The following is a 16,683-nucleotide window of genomic DNA, read 5'->3' on the forward strand; positions in this document are numbered from 1 at the left end:
TGATGACAACTTTCTGAGATACTTACTCTCTTAGCAGTTTATATTGACGACAAAAATGAACTAGATTATACTAAACTAAAGCCAAGGTAGACTATTGTCCTGTTACTAGAACTAATAGATTTTTTATGATAATTTTATGAGAAGATAAATTAAATTTTATTCCTAAGAAAATACAAAATTCAAATTCAAAAGTTATGTTGCTAATTTTTCAAACCTAGTTTCGTTATTTTGGCTCCCACACCTTTTCCGAAGGGCAGTTTCGTCAACAAGCAAAAACCCAAGGTTTTATTTGATGCTGGAGTTAAACCCCAGACTGAAAAGTCATCAATCTCCTGCTACTTCTTCCCCAAGCTTTCTTCAATCAGTCATTAATGGCGGTTCCATTTCACTCCCTTATGTAACCCTAGCTTTCCATCACCTTCGAATTCCTGAATTCTCTCCCAAGACTCTTGCTTTTCTTAACCATTCCCCATGCTGAAGGTTCTCACCTCTTGCCGTTTCGGGCCGTACCTCCGGCGTCAGGTTCTTTCTGGAGATATCGTGCCCCCATTGCTCCGGGCGCTGAGTTCTCAGAGAGGGCAAAATGGGAGGAGCAAGCATTTTTACCCAAGGTTTTTCTGCTCTGACTCATCCGACCCGGTGGAGTCAGCCGGGGCAGAGACTACGCGGGTGGAATCGGCAGCTGGAGAAGAGGCGGTGGAGGGGAAATCTTCGTCAGCTATTGTGCCTACTGTGTTCAGACCCGAAGATTGTTTAACTGTTAGTTTTTCATGATCGTGAACCGCTAAAAAAATTAGTTCATTTGTTTGAAAACTGTGGGTGGTTGTCCATGATTTAAATTTTTTTCAGAAATGAATGCGTTGTGTTATTCATGGATTGGGCACTCAATGATGTAGTGAACCAAAATCGATTTTGCACAAATTTAATTGGTGATGTATGTGATTATTTGGTCAAAATTGAGTCTTTCGTGTCCTTTCTTCTTTGTGGTTTGATTGTTGAATGAGTGAATATGTAACTTCCAATGCAATGTGATGCCATTTTAGAATTATATTTTTGTTCAATTATATAGTTCCGAGTTTGCAATGAGCAATACAATGATATGTACGAGTAAATTTTATTGATATTTTAATATGGTATATATTTAATCCGAAAAATAATAGTGCTAATAAGAAACCACATGAGCCAGCTGACACGCCTTTGAGGAATAACGAAGCTCAAGCTTAGCAAAATTTGAGTTTGAGTCTATTGGCTTATGAGAAGGCTTGACTCATTTTGCTCCTCTGGTGAAGGAAGGGTATCTCCTATTATTTGGTAATTGTTAGGGGGTCTGTTGCAGGTTCCAACCTGATGCGATATCTTGAACGAGTTGTCCTGAGATTATTTTTCAAAGTGGAAATAGACTGGTTGTCCAAAAAAACTCTAGTGTTTGTTCCAATGAAATGCTGAAAAACCCCATTCCAGTTTGAATAGTAAGTGGCCCTGCAGAAGTCTCCCTGCATGGCTGCTTGAAGGAAATAGAATTTCTTTGCGACCACGAGTAAAATGTTATAGTGATGGTAATTTCTGAATTCTGAGGAAATTTAGTAGCCTTGTTAATTTTTGTTGTGATTTATTGCATTGCATTTATTTGTACGTACGTGACCCCATGAGATTAGAGAAGTTATTTCCAGGTGAAATTTATTTAAACACTGCCGATGAATCTAAGAAATAAATTGAATCTAATGTGTGATTGCTACTTGGTTCGAAGACGCGTTGCAGAAGTACTGTTTCCTTGTTATGTTGGTGATTTTACTTTTGCATTTGCTCTTGGTGCTGCTAAACCTAAACTGCCAAACTTAAATGGCTTGTTTTGTTGGCTTTTTTCTAGCTTTGGCTAGATTTGTCAACTAAGGTTTCTGTTACGTTAGTTAGCAATTGGAAAAGAGGTAATTGGATTGTGAAAAAACATATGCTGTTAATTCCATTTCTTAATTCTGTGTTAGTCTCAGAATTGGTCACTGATGCAAATTTTTGTTTCTTGCGCAGGTGATAGCATTACCACTGCCACATAGACCATTATTTCCTGGGTTTTATATGCCAATTTATGTCAAGGTATGTCTTCTTGTACCCTGTAGTTTGTAATGTAACTAATTGTATCAAAGTTATATTTCAGTCTCTTCTCTTCAGTGCAATAATATGAACACAATTTAGGTTGAAGCTGAACCCATAGGCATATAAACATTTTTTGGATGCTTAGCACATGCAGGTTATGGAGTTGTTATGAATTCTGACTTGTGCCTATCTTCTTTTTAATTTATCATCTCTTCTTTCTTGAGCCGTAAGAGCAGCTGTTTTCACTTGCAAATGGTGTTTTCCCTGTGTCAGAATCTCATTTTTAGTAAAAATTTGGAAAACGTTGAAACTTTTTCTTTTCTTATTGTTAAATGAGCAAATGACTGAAGTCTGCAATTACATAAGGGTAATATCATCACATTCCTCTTCATCATGATTAGGAAAGACTTCATTACTTATGTTCCTTTACAGGATCCAAAATTGTTAGCAGCTTTAGTAGAGAGTAGAAAACGGCAAGCCCCTTATGCTGGTGCTTTCCTCCTAAAAGATGAGCCAGGAACCGAGGGTTCAGATTCAGAAAAGAATATACACGACCTCAAAGGAAAAGATTTATTTGATCGCCTTCATGAAGTTGGCACATTAGCTCAGGTTATTTCTAACATCCAGTTTGCTAATTATTGAAAATCATTTATCCACTCATCAAATTCTCTATATTTGATCAAACTGGCTTACATACTAGATAACAAGCATTCAAGGGGATCAGATAGTTCTTATTGGTCACAGGCGACTTAGAATAACAGAAATGGTGAGTTGGAATCCTTTATTCTCTGTAGATTGTTCTATATTTCTGTTTAATTCATCTATTTTGGTTTGGACCTACTAAACTGTATCTTTTCATTTCATTTATTTAAAGACGGGCTTTTCTCAGTCATTTGTATATGCTCACATGCACCCGCACATACAGTAGGTCATTCATGTTTACATGTACAGCTACAGTTGCATATATACTATGCAGAATCAAGACAACTGAATGATTGTCTTCTGCAGGTCAGTGATGATCCTCTGACGGTCAAAATTGATCATCTCAAGGTCTGCAAATTCTTCAAAGGCCTCAACCTGCTTTCTCTTATATATGTTGAAACACGGTTTATTTGGGAAACTTTCTTTGCTTAAGCGTGATGTGTTTATTAGGAAAAACCATATGACAAGGATGATGACATTCTGAAGGCTACTTCATTTGAAGTTATATCTACTTTGAGAGATGTTTTGAAGACAAGTTCTCTTTGGCGTGATCACGTCCAAACTTACACCCAGGTTTGAATTTTGTTTCATGGATTTTGCAACGGATCCTTTCACGTGCACTCAAGAAAGTTTTAAATGTTTTATTTGTTTGTAGTACTGTATCCAAGTGGCTCTAATTGTTTTTAATAATCCAAGCTCCCCAGCACTATTTAGGAAGTAGTTCAATTTAGTTCTTCCTCAATTCTTGACAAATAGAAGTTCTGGGGCAAAAATTCTTATATAACTTGCACACCTGAATCCGTATCAAATATTTAGCATCTACTTGTTCACATTCTTTGCTTACAAGGTTAAAAAATTTGATATGTTGACCAGTCGATCTATGGATGTGAAAATGTTTCTACGATCAAGAAGAATTTTCATCATAAGATTTTAAATAATTTCTGCATGTCGTTAGAACCTTTACTTTCAATTCTCTGAAGAAAAACGAATTTTCAATTCTTAATTGCAAGTGTGTTATATGCTTGATACCATGGGTGGAGCTAGTTCATTGCAGAAAATTTACTTGTAAGTTACTGGAAGAGTGCTAACTATAAAAATACTTAATTGAGAATTTGAGATACTCTTGACAATTAATATTACGGGTGAATCAATTGCCTCAATCTAATACAGTGTTACAATTTTGAGCTCGTAATATTGCCGACGCCTATTTAAAAGTAGGTGATGCCTTGATTGTTTGCATGCATCTGTCTCTATGCTAGCAGCTAGCTCTTAATATTTCAATATCTGCAGCACATTGGGGAGTTTACATATCCAAGATTGGCTGATTTTGGAGCAGCAATATCAGGTGCAAATAAGTTACAGTGCCAACAAGTGCTTGAGGAACTCGATGTAAGTAACTGCTGGTTTTAGAGGTGCTACTTCCTGTCTTAGTCTGATTTAATTGGTTCTCATTTCTTATCCTAGTAAGGTATTTACACAAGCTGCTTGGACACAAAATGGCAGAATTTCCTTACTCGTATTAATAATTTTGAAAAAGAGGCTTTCAATCTTATTACTCTCCAATTTCCTGTGTATCATGGACTTCTATACAATTTCAAAATTGTTATAGGACGAAAATGGAGGAGGGCGAAAATTCCAGTCATGTGTGCCACTTTATAGTCTCAAGATGGATGTCTTGTTAACGGCAACATACTTGCAAGAACTTCAAAGCGTTTTTATTCATCTGAGATCATGTTACTTTTTAAGCTGCCCTTGCGCAAGGTGCTTTGACAAAAAAGAAGCAAAACATGGGGATAAAATGTTGATAAATGGCTTGTGCTCAGTTTTCGGTCATTGGTTTTCGAAACTCTATGATTGACTTAGTAACTTGTTAACTTTCCCACGTTTCATTTTTTTGTTGCTCATTGTGCTGCCTTACTCAGGTACATAAACGGCTAAAACTTACATTGGAATTGGTGAAGAAAGAGATGGAGATTAGCAAGATCCAGGTATGGTGAAATTGATTAGATATCTCATATCTATTATTTCTTACTTTTGTAGATTTGGTAATCTAACTTTTTTTGTTGTATAAAGGAATCCATAGCTAAGGCTATTGAAGAAAAGATAAGTGGGGAGCAGCGCCGCTACTTGTTGAATGAACAGCTCAAGGCTATAAAGAAGGCATGTTAATTTTCGGAACTAATATGCTTCTTACTTTGTTATGCCATGCAATCATTTATTACTTAGAGGAAGGTGGGCAGGGACACTCTCCACCCTTCCTCTTAGTTTTTTCCGAACTTGCATATTTTTCTGTGTTAGGAAAGCTCTGATTATGATTTTAATGCACAGGAGTTGGGATTGGAGACCGATGACAAAACCGCCCTTTCTGGTTTGCTCTCTTTCATCTAATTACTTTTTACTGTTTTCCCTGTCGAACCCTGTAATGGTTTGATACTTGCGCTTCATTTTGCCAAACTTTATGGTGTACATACAAGAAGTGAGAGACGGAAATATGGAATATCAGATACTCGTATTTACTTTCAAGTTTCATCCTTTGATCTGAGCGTAATTGAATTGGCGTGAGCCTATTTATTGGGTTTATTGAATCAATGTACATGTTGATAAAATACTTTCACAAATATCACTTGATTATTGCTTCATGAAAGGTCAGCATTGTATTGTCATTTTGTATATTTATTTTGCTTTATTAATACATACCTGTATCAAAATTGGCCGCATCTAATTTTGCTTCATGTGGTATTCCGTTGCCCTGAGATGGGATTTTATTGGTTTAGTACATCTTGATCTCTGAGTTCAGTTCCATGTAATCTGTTCTGAGCATTAAGAGTGCCTGAAGTTTGATATAGGAGATGCCTTTTAGTTTGTGTTTGCTCTAGCATCAGGCATCTGCTACAAAGAGTGCTCAGTTTTTATCAACTTTCAATTACTTGCTAGTTTTTATTAACATTAAATTGCTTGCTAGTTTTTATTTTTGACATCCTGCGTTTATTACAGCAAAGTTTAAGGAAAGGCTTGATCCAAAGAAGGAGAAAATCCCATCTCATGTTTTGCAAGTCATAGAAGAAGAGTTGACTAAATTACAACTCTTGGAAGCTAGTTCTAGTGAATTTAATGTGACACGCAATTATCTTGATTGGTTGACTGCATTGCCTTGGGGAGAATACAGGTGTGTAGCAAGTTATCCTATCACATGGGTTATGACTTGGTGTTTTTTCCTCCCTCCTCCACACCATACTACTTTCTAAGACATATTTGCCATAGTTTACAAAGTTAGTGTGTCGGTATGGGGATTAAACAATTTAAATTTTTTGTGATGGCTATATAGTGAAGTGAGAGCACAGTACAATACATAATTTACGTAGTTCGGCTATAAAGGCCTTTATTCACGACAAAGTGCTTAGGTGTCTAAATTATATCGATTTCTTTTAGATGAAAACTTTGTTGTAACTCAAGCACAAAAATTGTGGATGAAGACCAATTTATTATTTATATTTTTTGAAATTTTACAGTGACGAAAACTTTGTTGTAAATCAAGCACAAAAAATTCTGGACGAAGATCATTATGGATTGACAGATGTCAAAGAAAGAATATTGGAATTCATAGCAGTGGGGAAATTGAGAGGAACCTCGCAAGGTTGGGCAGTTCCTCAACTTTTGTTCTCTTTCTTGATTTCTTGAATTAAGTTGACGCACCCAAAAAATGTAATTTCTATCCGCTGATGGATTCCTCTGATGTCAAAACCTTTTTCCTTTTACAGTTATTTCACTGATAAAATTCGTGCATGCAGATGTGTGTGTATGCAAGCACATTCACGGCCACATGTCTTGATGCGAGGAAAATGCTCAATAGACTAGAATATTTATTATGTTTTTTTTTTTTAGGGAGTATTATGGTTTTTGATTGTGCATACTATCTTCGTGTTTTCTTGTAAGATATGAGTGAATAAAAGTTAAACCATACACATAGTTTTCGAGGTTTGTGTTGTTGGTTTGAGTTTGTTGGTTTGAGTATTCTCCCTTGGGTTTGGACCAAATGAGGAACATTAAAATTGTATCATTTCTCTGTTTGTTTTCTTTTACGGCTCATTTTCTCATTTAAAACATTTTAAAAAAATACATTTTCTGTAGCAAAATTACTGTTGTTGAATTTTGGACTTGTGGTGCATTCATTCATAAAGCTGCTTGTCTGATCTGTTTACAGGGAAAATCATATGCCTGTCTGGTCCTCCTGGAGTGGGGAAAACAAGTATTGGTCGTTCAATTGCTCGGGCCTTGAACCGTAAATTTTACCGGTTCTCTGTTGGAGGTTTATCTGATGTTGCTGAGATCAAGGTGTGTAATGAACGTTGAAACATTTGAGATAGCGATAAAAATATATTCAGTTTGGTATAACACAATAATGTGTGTTTGATTCTGAAATTACAATAAGGGGCATCGCCGAACCTATATTGGTGCCATGCCAGGGAAGATGGTGCAATGTCTAAAGAGTGTGGGAACAGCTAATCCTCTTGTTCTGATTGATGAGATAGACAAGGTAATTATCTTCCCCTTCTGTTGGAAGCATAACTTACACTTTCTGTTCATAATTTTATCATCTGTAATTTATTTTCTTTGAGGTAATATTCATTCTATGAATTGAATTTGCATATTTGAATGATATGTGTCTGTTGGCAGCTGGGTAGAGGACATGCAGGTGATCCAGCAAGTGCAATGTTGGAACTTCTTGATCCAGAGCAGAATGCAAATTTTCTGGACCACTATCTTGATGTTCCCATTGATTTATCGAAGGTTAGTGGGTCTTGAACAAGATGAAGTGGGTGATGTCGACATTTTGTGATTTTGACATTGTTCATGGTTGTTCCCTTACGATGGTTGGTGGACTTGGTTTTGATTGACACGGGCGAATTATATTTTCAGTATCAAAAGAATCTGGACTTTTGGAAAGGTTCCTCTTTGATGCTTGAATATTGTTGCTCAGTCAGCTGTCTTTTGTCTTCAAAAAGTCTTACCTATGATGCATTTGGTGCTCAAACCCAGGAACCTAGATTGCATTGTATGTGAGCTTGGCATTGTTCTTTTTTCAATTTATGTTAGTATGCATTTGAATAGGTTTTAGGAATGGTACCCCTTGAGACAGTCTGTTTCTGCGAGTCACCCAATTGTATGTCTGGGATGGCAGTGTCTGATTAATAATATTCTGGTTAGCCTTTTATGATTCTTGTTTGAGGACCAGTTTGCTTGAAGATATTTTGGTTTTATTTCACCAACAAAATATTTGACTGAATTAGGACTGCCTTTTAGTCGGATTCACTTTCTAGTTAGACACCTTATTCTGAACTAATACTCAAATTCATGTTCTTTCTGGAGTTTCTTGTATCTTTCCTTATTCTCTTTTTCCACAAATCAATACAAGTTTTTAGAAATAGTAAAAATATGTCTTTCCAAAATTTCATGGGGAAACAGAATACTGTATAGTGTATACTGCCAAATATTTCAGAGGATATCTAGTTTGACTTCCCAAAGTCAAATCAAACCCCTAATTTGTGTAAACCTTTCTTCAATATTTCAGTCTGATATGCTAGTATAGCTTAAATTTTGAGAACGGTCTCTTTGTGATTGCTAAAATCAAAATAAAGACTTCTCATTGAGGCCTTTCAGGTTGTTATTTTACTTGTGCAATCTCTCAAGAGTTTAAATGCTGTCACGAATAATTTCCAAATGTAATTTGAAATTTTGTTTCAGTGGATTCTTTTGCTAACATGCTTAGTAAGTAGTATAATATTTCTCTTGGTGCAGGTTTTGTTTGTCTGCACGGCAAATGTTGTGGAAATGATACCCAATCCTCTTTTGGATAGAATGGAAGTAATTTCCATTGCTGGTTATATCACCGATGAGAAAATGCACATTGCAAGAGATTATTTGGAGAAAGCCACTCGAGAAGCTTGTGGCATCAAGCCTGAGCAGGTATTTCCACTCCCTGTCTCTTACCTGCTCTTCTTGCAGTTAGTCAACAGGGTAAGAGACTTACCATTATCCACGTGTTATGCGTAAAGGATGTGAATGTTGTTACTATACAGTTGTAAAGGTGTATTATGGAAAATCAGTTCTGGTGTTAATATAACACAGAAAGAAAATTAACAAAATTGATGATTTGGGTGTTGGGGGACTGTTATTTGAACGATAATTTACATTTTGGCAGGTTTATAAAAAAGAAAAAAGTAAATAATGACTGCTGGTGGCGCTTCTGACTGTCCAAATGGTTATAATGTGAAATTGAAACCATAAACTTTAAAACATAGGTGCCCATTTATAATCTTGTCCTATGCCATTTCGCCTTGAGAAACAAGATTAATAATTTGGGAGTAAAATTTCCACTTCCTTTTCGGGTAAACGATTTGTTCTTGTAATTAATGTTTCTGCAATAAACTCCCACTGTCCACATCTCCATATTTGTTGGTTTCTCTCAAACGGCTTGAATAAATTACTATCTGGATTGGCATTTTTGGTGATCTAGATCGCACTAATAAATGTTATGATTTCTGTGTACTAATGTTAAAACTGCTTTATTTAATTCTTTAGCAATGTAATTACCCTTTCTTTGTCCATGTCTTAGAACCTTGACATATTCCTGAACCACACTTATCATGGTTGATTTAAGGGGCAGGGGCAGGTCCAATGAGGGTTACCTTTTCTAAAAAATTTAAGTTTTGCCGTCCAAAGTACCTGGTTCCCCATGACCTCGTCTAAATTTATGGGCCCACCCATGATTGATTTGTGTCTCATTAAATGTTTCATTGATTGATGTTCATCAGCTTAAATTCTAATTTCCTAATGATGTCTTCTTTTGACTGATATTTTTCTTAACCTCTAGGGGTTAGCTTGTTTTGATAAATGATGAATAAACATCAACTCATGGTCCTTCTCAATTGCATATTAATTTTTTTTCTTGTGAATCAGGTTGAGGTCACAGATTCTGCACTTCTTGCCTTAATTGAAAATTACTGCAGAGAGGCAGGAGTTCGAAATCTTCAAAAGCAAATCGAGAAGATATATAGAAAGGTTTTCCTGTAGCTTTTGATTTTATTCCAAGTTTGAAGTGTTTCATATGGTTCAAGTGTGATGAGCCCAAATTGTTTTTATGACTAGCACGATTTTATATTAGCCATGAAAATAGAATTCTATTTTTATTTCTTCTGATGTTGATGATTCTTTTCTTTGTTTGCTGACAGATTGCTCTGCAACTTGTGCGACAAGGAGAAAACATTGAACCTGTGGTTGCCCAAGTTGTCCGACCTGACAAGGAAATGGCAGAATCTGGTACTGTGTCAAATGAAACTGTAGAAGCTGAAGTTGTAACCACGGATTCTCACTCCCCAGATGATCAAAGTCCAACTTCCTTTGATCGATCTGGTACTCCAGAGGTATCATAAATACTCTGTCCTTACTGTGCTCAATGATGAAAATTTTACCTGTTTCATCTTCTTTAAAATGATGATGTAGGTTAACTTCACGAGGCTATGCACTCATGAACAAACTTGATACGTTGATATATGTTTTTTTTAAGCGCAGTGAATATTCACTTATAATCAGCTTTTATCTGTTATCTGAAGCTTTGGTTCCTTTTGCTGACCTACGTATTTTTCAATGTTGTATCCACTTGGTTGTTGCTGATGCTCTCATTAGGATACACTAGAAGCTGAAAAAGTTCAAGAAAGCGAATCGAGTAGAACAGTAGAAAAGGTTTCAGTTGACACAGCTAACCTTGTTGACTATGTTGGAAAGCCAGTTTTCCATGCCGAGCGCATATATGATCAGACACCAGTTGGAGTTGTTATGGGTCTCGCGTGGACCTCAATGGGTGGCTCAACACTATATGTAGAAACCAGTCTGGTTGAGCAAGGAGAAGGTAAAGGGGCACTCAGTCTCACTGGGCAACTAGGAGAAGTCATGAAAGAAAGTGCTCAGATTGCAAACACTGTTGCGAGGGCCATATTGCTTGAGAAGGATCCGGAGAATCAGTTCTTTGTAAATTCGAAGGTTCATCTTCATGTTCCTGCCGGAGCTACTCCTAAGGATGGTCCCAGTGCTGGTTGCACCATGATTACATCTTTGCTGTCTCTTTCCATGAATAAACTTGTCAAAAAGGACCTTGCTATGACCGGAGAAGTCACATTGACGAGAAAAATTCTTCCTATAGGCGGGGTATGTGAATCGAACTTGAATTTGTGACAGTTTGTCTTCTCTATATGTATTACCCCGACCATTTTATGACATTTCCTTAATTTCATGTTAACTGAATAATGAATATGGTGCTAAATCTGTGGTATGCTTTCCTTTCTCAAGTAAAACTGTTGATGCATTTGCATAGCAGGAGTTTGTTCATTGGCTTTATGAAGTCGTTGAATTGAAAATTCTCATGTATTCATGATCTAGCAGATTCACTAGAGCTATCATCTAGATTAAATCCATATTAACGTTTTTATAAAATATATTTTACTGAAAATCTAGCTTAAATTTAGATCACCCGCCTCATCACCAGCACTCCACTGGACCCCACTAGGTTCTCTCCGTCAATTTTCATCTTCATTTCCCCTTTCATACCCCCTTCATTCTAAATTGAATTTCTTGTTGTAATGCCAGGTGAAGGAAAAAACTATCGCAGCAAGGCGTAGTGATGTAAAAACCATCGTATTTCCTTCGGCGAACAGGAGAGATTTTGATGAGTTAGCACCTAACGTGAAAGAGGGCCTTGAGGTACATTTTGTTGATGACTACAGTCAGATATATGATTTGGCTTTCGAGGAGGACCAGAAGACATAATAATGCGTCTTGGTGGGAGGGCTTCAGTTCAAAATGTCGGTGTTGCAAATGTCATTCCCTGTATGCATCATAGTTACGACCCGAGGAGGTACCGCTCATTCATTTGTATGTCTTATTGATATACATAGCCTTGGAGCTACCAATTGTTGAACTAAAGTTTTGGTAGTGATGCTGATGTATAATTCCAGTGATTTTTTTGTAGTGATGCTAATATATTATTCAAATGATTTTTTGGCTGCTCAGACTTGAGTGTAGTGATTAAAAAGTACCATAAAGAACTTAGGCTTGTTCTGAGTTTTCTTTCCTCAGAATGAAATTATGATCTTACATATTTAGTTGGGATGCACACACACACTCTCTATTAGAGTTACTTGGTGGACAACAACCTTCATTATTTTCATAATCGGACTGATGATCAAACCGGTCTACCGGAAAAAAAGGACCCAATCGGTGAGATTGGTTTAACTGGATAGTTAGATTGAAATATTTTTATGTTTTAATATATAAATAAATATTAATGTAATATAATGAACAATATATTTTAAAATTTAATTTAACATCTAGAAGATGTATATAAACAAAAAAATTCTATTAACCAAAGTTTAAAAATTAAATAACTATATACATATATTTGAAAATAACAATTCTAGCTTTTTTTTAAAAAAAAATAGATTAAATAAACTCTAGCACTATTGAAATAATATTTTTAAAGAAATCTAAATTTTAAATAATAATGTATATACATATATAATAAAATATTAAATTTAATATTTTAAAAACAAGAAAATTAAATTTTCAAAAAAAAAGTTGATAATTCATAGCTCGCCAGATCAGTTCTTGACCGGTTTGAAGATTAAAACGGTTTTTGAGAGTGTTTCGGACGGACTCGTTATTGGTTCTCGGTCAAACTTTTTAAACTAACCGGTCCAATCTAGTTTTGAAAACACTTGCTACAATAATTAAATTGTTAAACTAAAAATGAAGAAAACACAAAATCCTGCTATGTTTGAATCCGGTTGAAATTGGTGTCCTGATGGTTCAGATAATCTTAATAATTTTTAACAAATTTTTATCAAGTTAAGCTTTGACTCGTCCAATTTTCTTGAGTTTAATTTAATGTCTTTGGTTTCCCGTATTCTTTTTTAGGATATTTTGCTATTTGGATTTGATCGACTTTTTTTATTCTCATATGTGTTGAAATACGCTAGAGGGGGTTTATTTTCAAAATGAAAATTTAACCAATGTTAGATAACTAAATGATAATTTATTCTACTCATATTGCAATTTCGACACTTATTTTTATTTCTAATTTCTAATTGATGAGTTTCAATAGAAGCAATTCTATAAATATTTGTTTGAGACCCCAAACACATAATTCTAAAATCAATATTAATCTCAACATTAATTATTCAGAAAATCACGCATCGAGTCCACGCAAACAAACTGTACAATGAGGTGTACGTATTTTGTTATCTAACGCAAATATGATATTTTGCAGTGTATTTCAAATACACATGAGGAGATTATTATTTTTTAAAAAATGGTTGACCAAGACCATTTTTCTAAATATTCCTATAAGGAATTATCATAACTACTACTTCGTATTCATATATATTTTATGAAAATGTATATTAAATTTGAAACAAATGAAAGAAGAAACAATGAAGAATGAAACAATTCATTATTGCCCAAAAGCACCGATACAATCTAATATTAGTGGTGTTATATCAATGTCTTGTTATATTGCCTATAATCAAGTCTAATAATTCACAATTAAGGAAACAATATTTGACAAAGTTTATTGCACTTTCTAATCTTGATTTCCTTTAACACAAATTGCAATAGAAGAACATCATAAAATTTGATTAACTAACTATAATACTTCTCGTAATTCGATGTTGGATGAGATGTCGTACTTGGATCTAAATACATGTGCATTCAAAATTGATCTTAGCCTCAATTCAACTAGTTATGAAATAGGTAACTGCTAGAAGAAGTTTATAATTAAAAATGAATATTGTTCTTCTATAATGTTTTAATTTCAGTGAGAAATAATTTATTTAATTTATGAATTTATATTATATTATATTATATTAAATCTTCTCCTTTGAAATGGACCAACAAAGTAGAGAGGATTGGGCCAAATGGATATATGCTTGTTGGGTCAAGTCAATGGGCCGCCACCTACAGTTAAAAAGATTGGTCCAGAGTGGCACTAAAAGAAAAACCCCTTTCTCCCCCCGAAATTCATTCACCCGCAGTCGACAAAGGGGGAGAAAGATAACTCAGGTTCTCACCTCTCTAATGGCGGGAGGCAAGATCAAGAGAGAGAGGCCGTACCACAAGGGCGGAGCCGCGGCGGCGTCGAGTCCTCATTTTCAGGGTGGAATCCCCTTTCACAAGTCGAAGGGCCAGCATATACTAAAAAACCCACTGTTGATCGACTCGATTATTCAAAAATCCGGGATTAAGTCTACTGACGTCATCCTAGAGATTGGTCCTGGTACGGGTAATCTCACGAAGAAGCTTCTTGAAGCTGGGAAATCCGTCGTGGCTGTTGAGCTCGATCCTCGTATGGTTCTCGAGTTGCAGCGTCGTTTTCAAGGAACTCCGTTTTCTAATCAATTGAAGGTTGATAATGCATTCCTATTTCGTTTTGAGAGAATCTTTATTTCAAACATCTTGTGGCGTGCAAGTGCTTTTTGTGGTTGGTTTTTAGTTCTCATGTATTTTGTTTCCCTGGAGGTTTGAGAAATTAGCTGAAGAATTCAATAGAATAGGCTGGTAAACTAATTATGGAGTTATTATCATGTTGAAAGTTATTTGCTTTTTCAGTGTTATTAGAATTGAACTCTTCCATATTCGTAATTTACTAATTTTGATAAAGGCGGTATTTTTGCTGTGGGAAAACAATTTGAGTTCAGACTTGTCTCTTCAATCATCTTGCCGTTAATTTTATATTAGTGTTTAGAGCTGGAAATCCAATTTTCGTCAACTATTCTTTGTTTTTGTGATGGAATCCTCCAAATACCGTGCTTGTTCGAACAGAGAGAGTAGCGGTCTTAACTGTTACTAGGATATCTGAATGTCACTGCATGAATTAGAGTTTACATTTTTTGTCTGATTGTACTGAATGCTTTCTATTATTGATATTTTTAGCTTTACTTCTTTCATCTTTATTTGATAGGTCCCTCAACCTCTGAAATGAATAATCGAGGCACTGGAATTAATAGGTCATACTCGATTTATTTGACTTACGTTGTGTTATCTCGTGTTAGCTCGGTGTTTCTGGGCACTTTGTAACCTGTAGCATAATTCTGAAGCAGTGATCAAAACCGATTATTTCAATATTCTTCCTGCAGGTTATACAAGGAGATGTTTTAAAGTGTGATCTTCCATACTTTGACATTTGCGTGGCAAACATCCCATATCAAATTTCCTCTCCTCTTACCTTCAAGCTATTATCTCACCGTCCATTGTTCAGGTGCGCGGTAATTATGTTCCAAAGGGAATTTGCCATGAGGCTTGTTGCTCAACCTGGTGATACCCTCTATTGTCGTCTTTCTGTGAACACTCAGCTATTGGCTCGGGTTAACCACTTGCTGAAGGTTGGAAGAAACAACTTTAGGCCACCACCCAAGGTTGACTCTTCCGTAGTTAGAATTGAACCAAGGAAACCACTTCCTCCTGTGAATTTCAAGGAATGGGATGGTTTAGTCCGAATCTGTTTTAATCGAAAGAACAAAACTTTAGGTTCTTTGTTTAGGCAAAAGACTGTCCTTTCGATACTGGAAAAGAACTACAAGACTTTACAGGCACTGCAGCTTACACCAGAAGGATTTTGGAATGATGCTGAAATGGCATCTTGTGTATCTGCTTTAGGACACACTCTTGGTGATTTGAACATGGACAACGAAGACGGAAAAGATGACGATGAGATGGAGATGGAAATGGACGATGGCGATGCAAAGACCTCGGGTTTTAAAGACAAAGTTTTGGGCATCTTGAAGCAAGGAGGTTTTGAAGAAAAACGATCCTCCAAGCTCTCACAAGGCGATTTCATGCATCTGCTTTCTTTATTTAACATGGCCGGCATTCATTTTTCGTAGTGATAGAACCAGTTTTGCCCATCTCTTCTCCTATTCAAGTGCTACTTTTATTTATTTTTTAATTAAATTTAAATTTTATGCTATTTTTAATATAATTGTCGAATAACCAAATTTAGTTTGACGAAAACATTTATTTTATCATTATTATTTTTCTTTCGAATAAACCAATTCAATCCAGGTCCAATACTTGTTAGGCGTATAGATCCAATTATGCAAAATGGTTAAATACTATCAATCCAAATTTATATTCATCCCCAAAATCAATATTTTATCACTTTACTAATATCAATATCATTTTCAATATTCTAATCAGTGTTCTAAAACTCGGGTTAGACGGTCGTCTAGGCGTTAGGCACGGCTTGACTGCACCGAAAAGGTTCAAGGAGGCCAGCCTATGTGGCAAGGGCGTCTAGGCGGTTCAAGACGGACTTATGTGTTTGAAGTTTTTTTGGTAAATTTTTTTTGGGCTTTCTGAAAGTCGAATTAAACTAGAACATGACATAATGAAAGAATTATAGGCTCGCGTTTTTAATTTTTTGAGATTGAAAGCCCAATTAAAACCATGATTTGTTGACTTGCACTTTTCCTAACACGTCATTATTATCTTCTTTGTCTGTTTACTTCTGCACACATAACAAAAATCGAACCAGATCTTAAAAGTTATTTTCTTCTCTATTTTGATTTCTTTTGCATTATCTATTATTCAAATCATCCTTAAGCAGAAGAAATGGGAGGAATGAACCAATTGTCAATTGGATTTTAACAAAGTTTGGGCTAAAATTTAGCCTAAGAACCATTACAAGTCTCTTGATACCGTGGAATCCGTCTAGCGGCACCTAGTCTCTACTTAGGCGACCTAGGCTCTAGGCGCTAGTCCGACGCTCGACTAACGCCTCACGAATTTTAGAACCATGATTTTAATCCAATTCATTAATGCTTCATTCCTCAGATATAAATATCA

The 16,683-nt window shown here is 35.7% G+C and overlaps 2 protein-coding genes across 2 annotated transcripts; both read left to right on the forward strand.

Moving 5' to 3' along the window:
- The first annotated feature begins 287 nt into the window (after positions 1-287).
- Positions 288-11,907, forward strand: LOC140970277 (lon protease homolog 1, mitochondrial-like). The gene is made up of 20 exons (XM_073431935.1): positions 288-759; positions 2,026-2,091; positions 2,524-2,700; positions 2,792-2,857; positions 3,100-3,141; positions 3,244-3,366; positions 4,084-4,182; positions 4,716-4,781; positions 4,867-4,953; positions 5,122-5,161; positions 5,788-5,959; positions 6,303-6,427; positions 6,995-7,125; positions 7,223-7,327; positions 7,468-7,581; positions 8,590-8,757; positions 9,751-9,852; positions 10,023-10,214; positions 10,477-10,995; positions 11,434-11,907. The coding sequence occupies exons 1-20, from the start codon at positions 472-474 to the stop codon at positions 11,611-11,613; spliced, it is 2,862 nt and encodes a 953-aa protein (XP_073288036.1). The 5' UTR covers positions 288-471; the 3' UTR covers positions 11,614-11,907.
- A 1,928-nt stretch (positions 11,908-13,835) lies between these two features.
- Positions 13,836-15,853, forward strand: LOC140970287 (ribosomal RNA small subunit methyltransferase-like). The gene is made up of 2 exons (XM_073431939.1): positions 13,836-14,244; positions 14,976-15,853. Exons 1-2 carry the CDS (start codon positions 13,918-13,920, stop codon positions 15,720-15,722), a joined length of 1,074 nt encoding a protein of 357 aa, XP_073288040.1. The 5' UTR covers positions 13,836-13,917; the 3' UTR covers positions 15,723-15,853.
- Positions 15,854-16,683: the final 830 nt, after the last annotated feature.

The sequence above is a fragment of the Primulina huaijiensis genome, chromosome 2, assembly GCF_012295235.1.
Source record: "Primulina huaijiensis isolate GDHJ02 chromosome 2, ASM1229523v2, whole genome shotgun sequence".
Lineage (NCBI taxonomy): Eukaryota > Viridiplantae > Streptophyta > Magnoliopsida > Lamiales > Gesneriaceae > Primulina > Primulina huaijiensis.

Coding starts and splice junctions, on each gene's coding strand:
- LOC140970287 (XM_073431939.1), top strand. CDS start 13,918: ATGGCGGGAGGCAAGATCAAGAGAGAGAGGCCGTACCACAAGGGCGGA. Junction 14,245..14,975: donor CGTTTTCTAATCAATTGAAG/GTTGATAATGCA, acceptor TTCTTCCTGCAG/GTTATACAAGGAGATGTTTT.
- LOC140970277 (XM_073431935.1), top strand. CDS start 472: ATGCTGAAGGTTCTCACCTCTTGCCGTTTCGGGCCGTACCTCCGGCGT. Junction 2,701..2,791: donor AAGTTGGCACATTAGCTCAG/GTTATTTCTAAC, acceptor CTTACATACTAG/ATAACAAGCATTCAAGGGGA. Junction 2,858..3,099: donor GACTTAGAATAACAGAAATG/GTGAGTTGGAAT, acceptor TGTCTTCTGCAG/GTCAGTGATGATCCTCTGAC.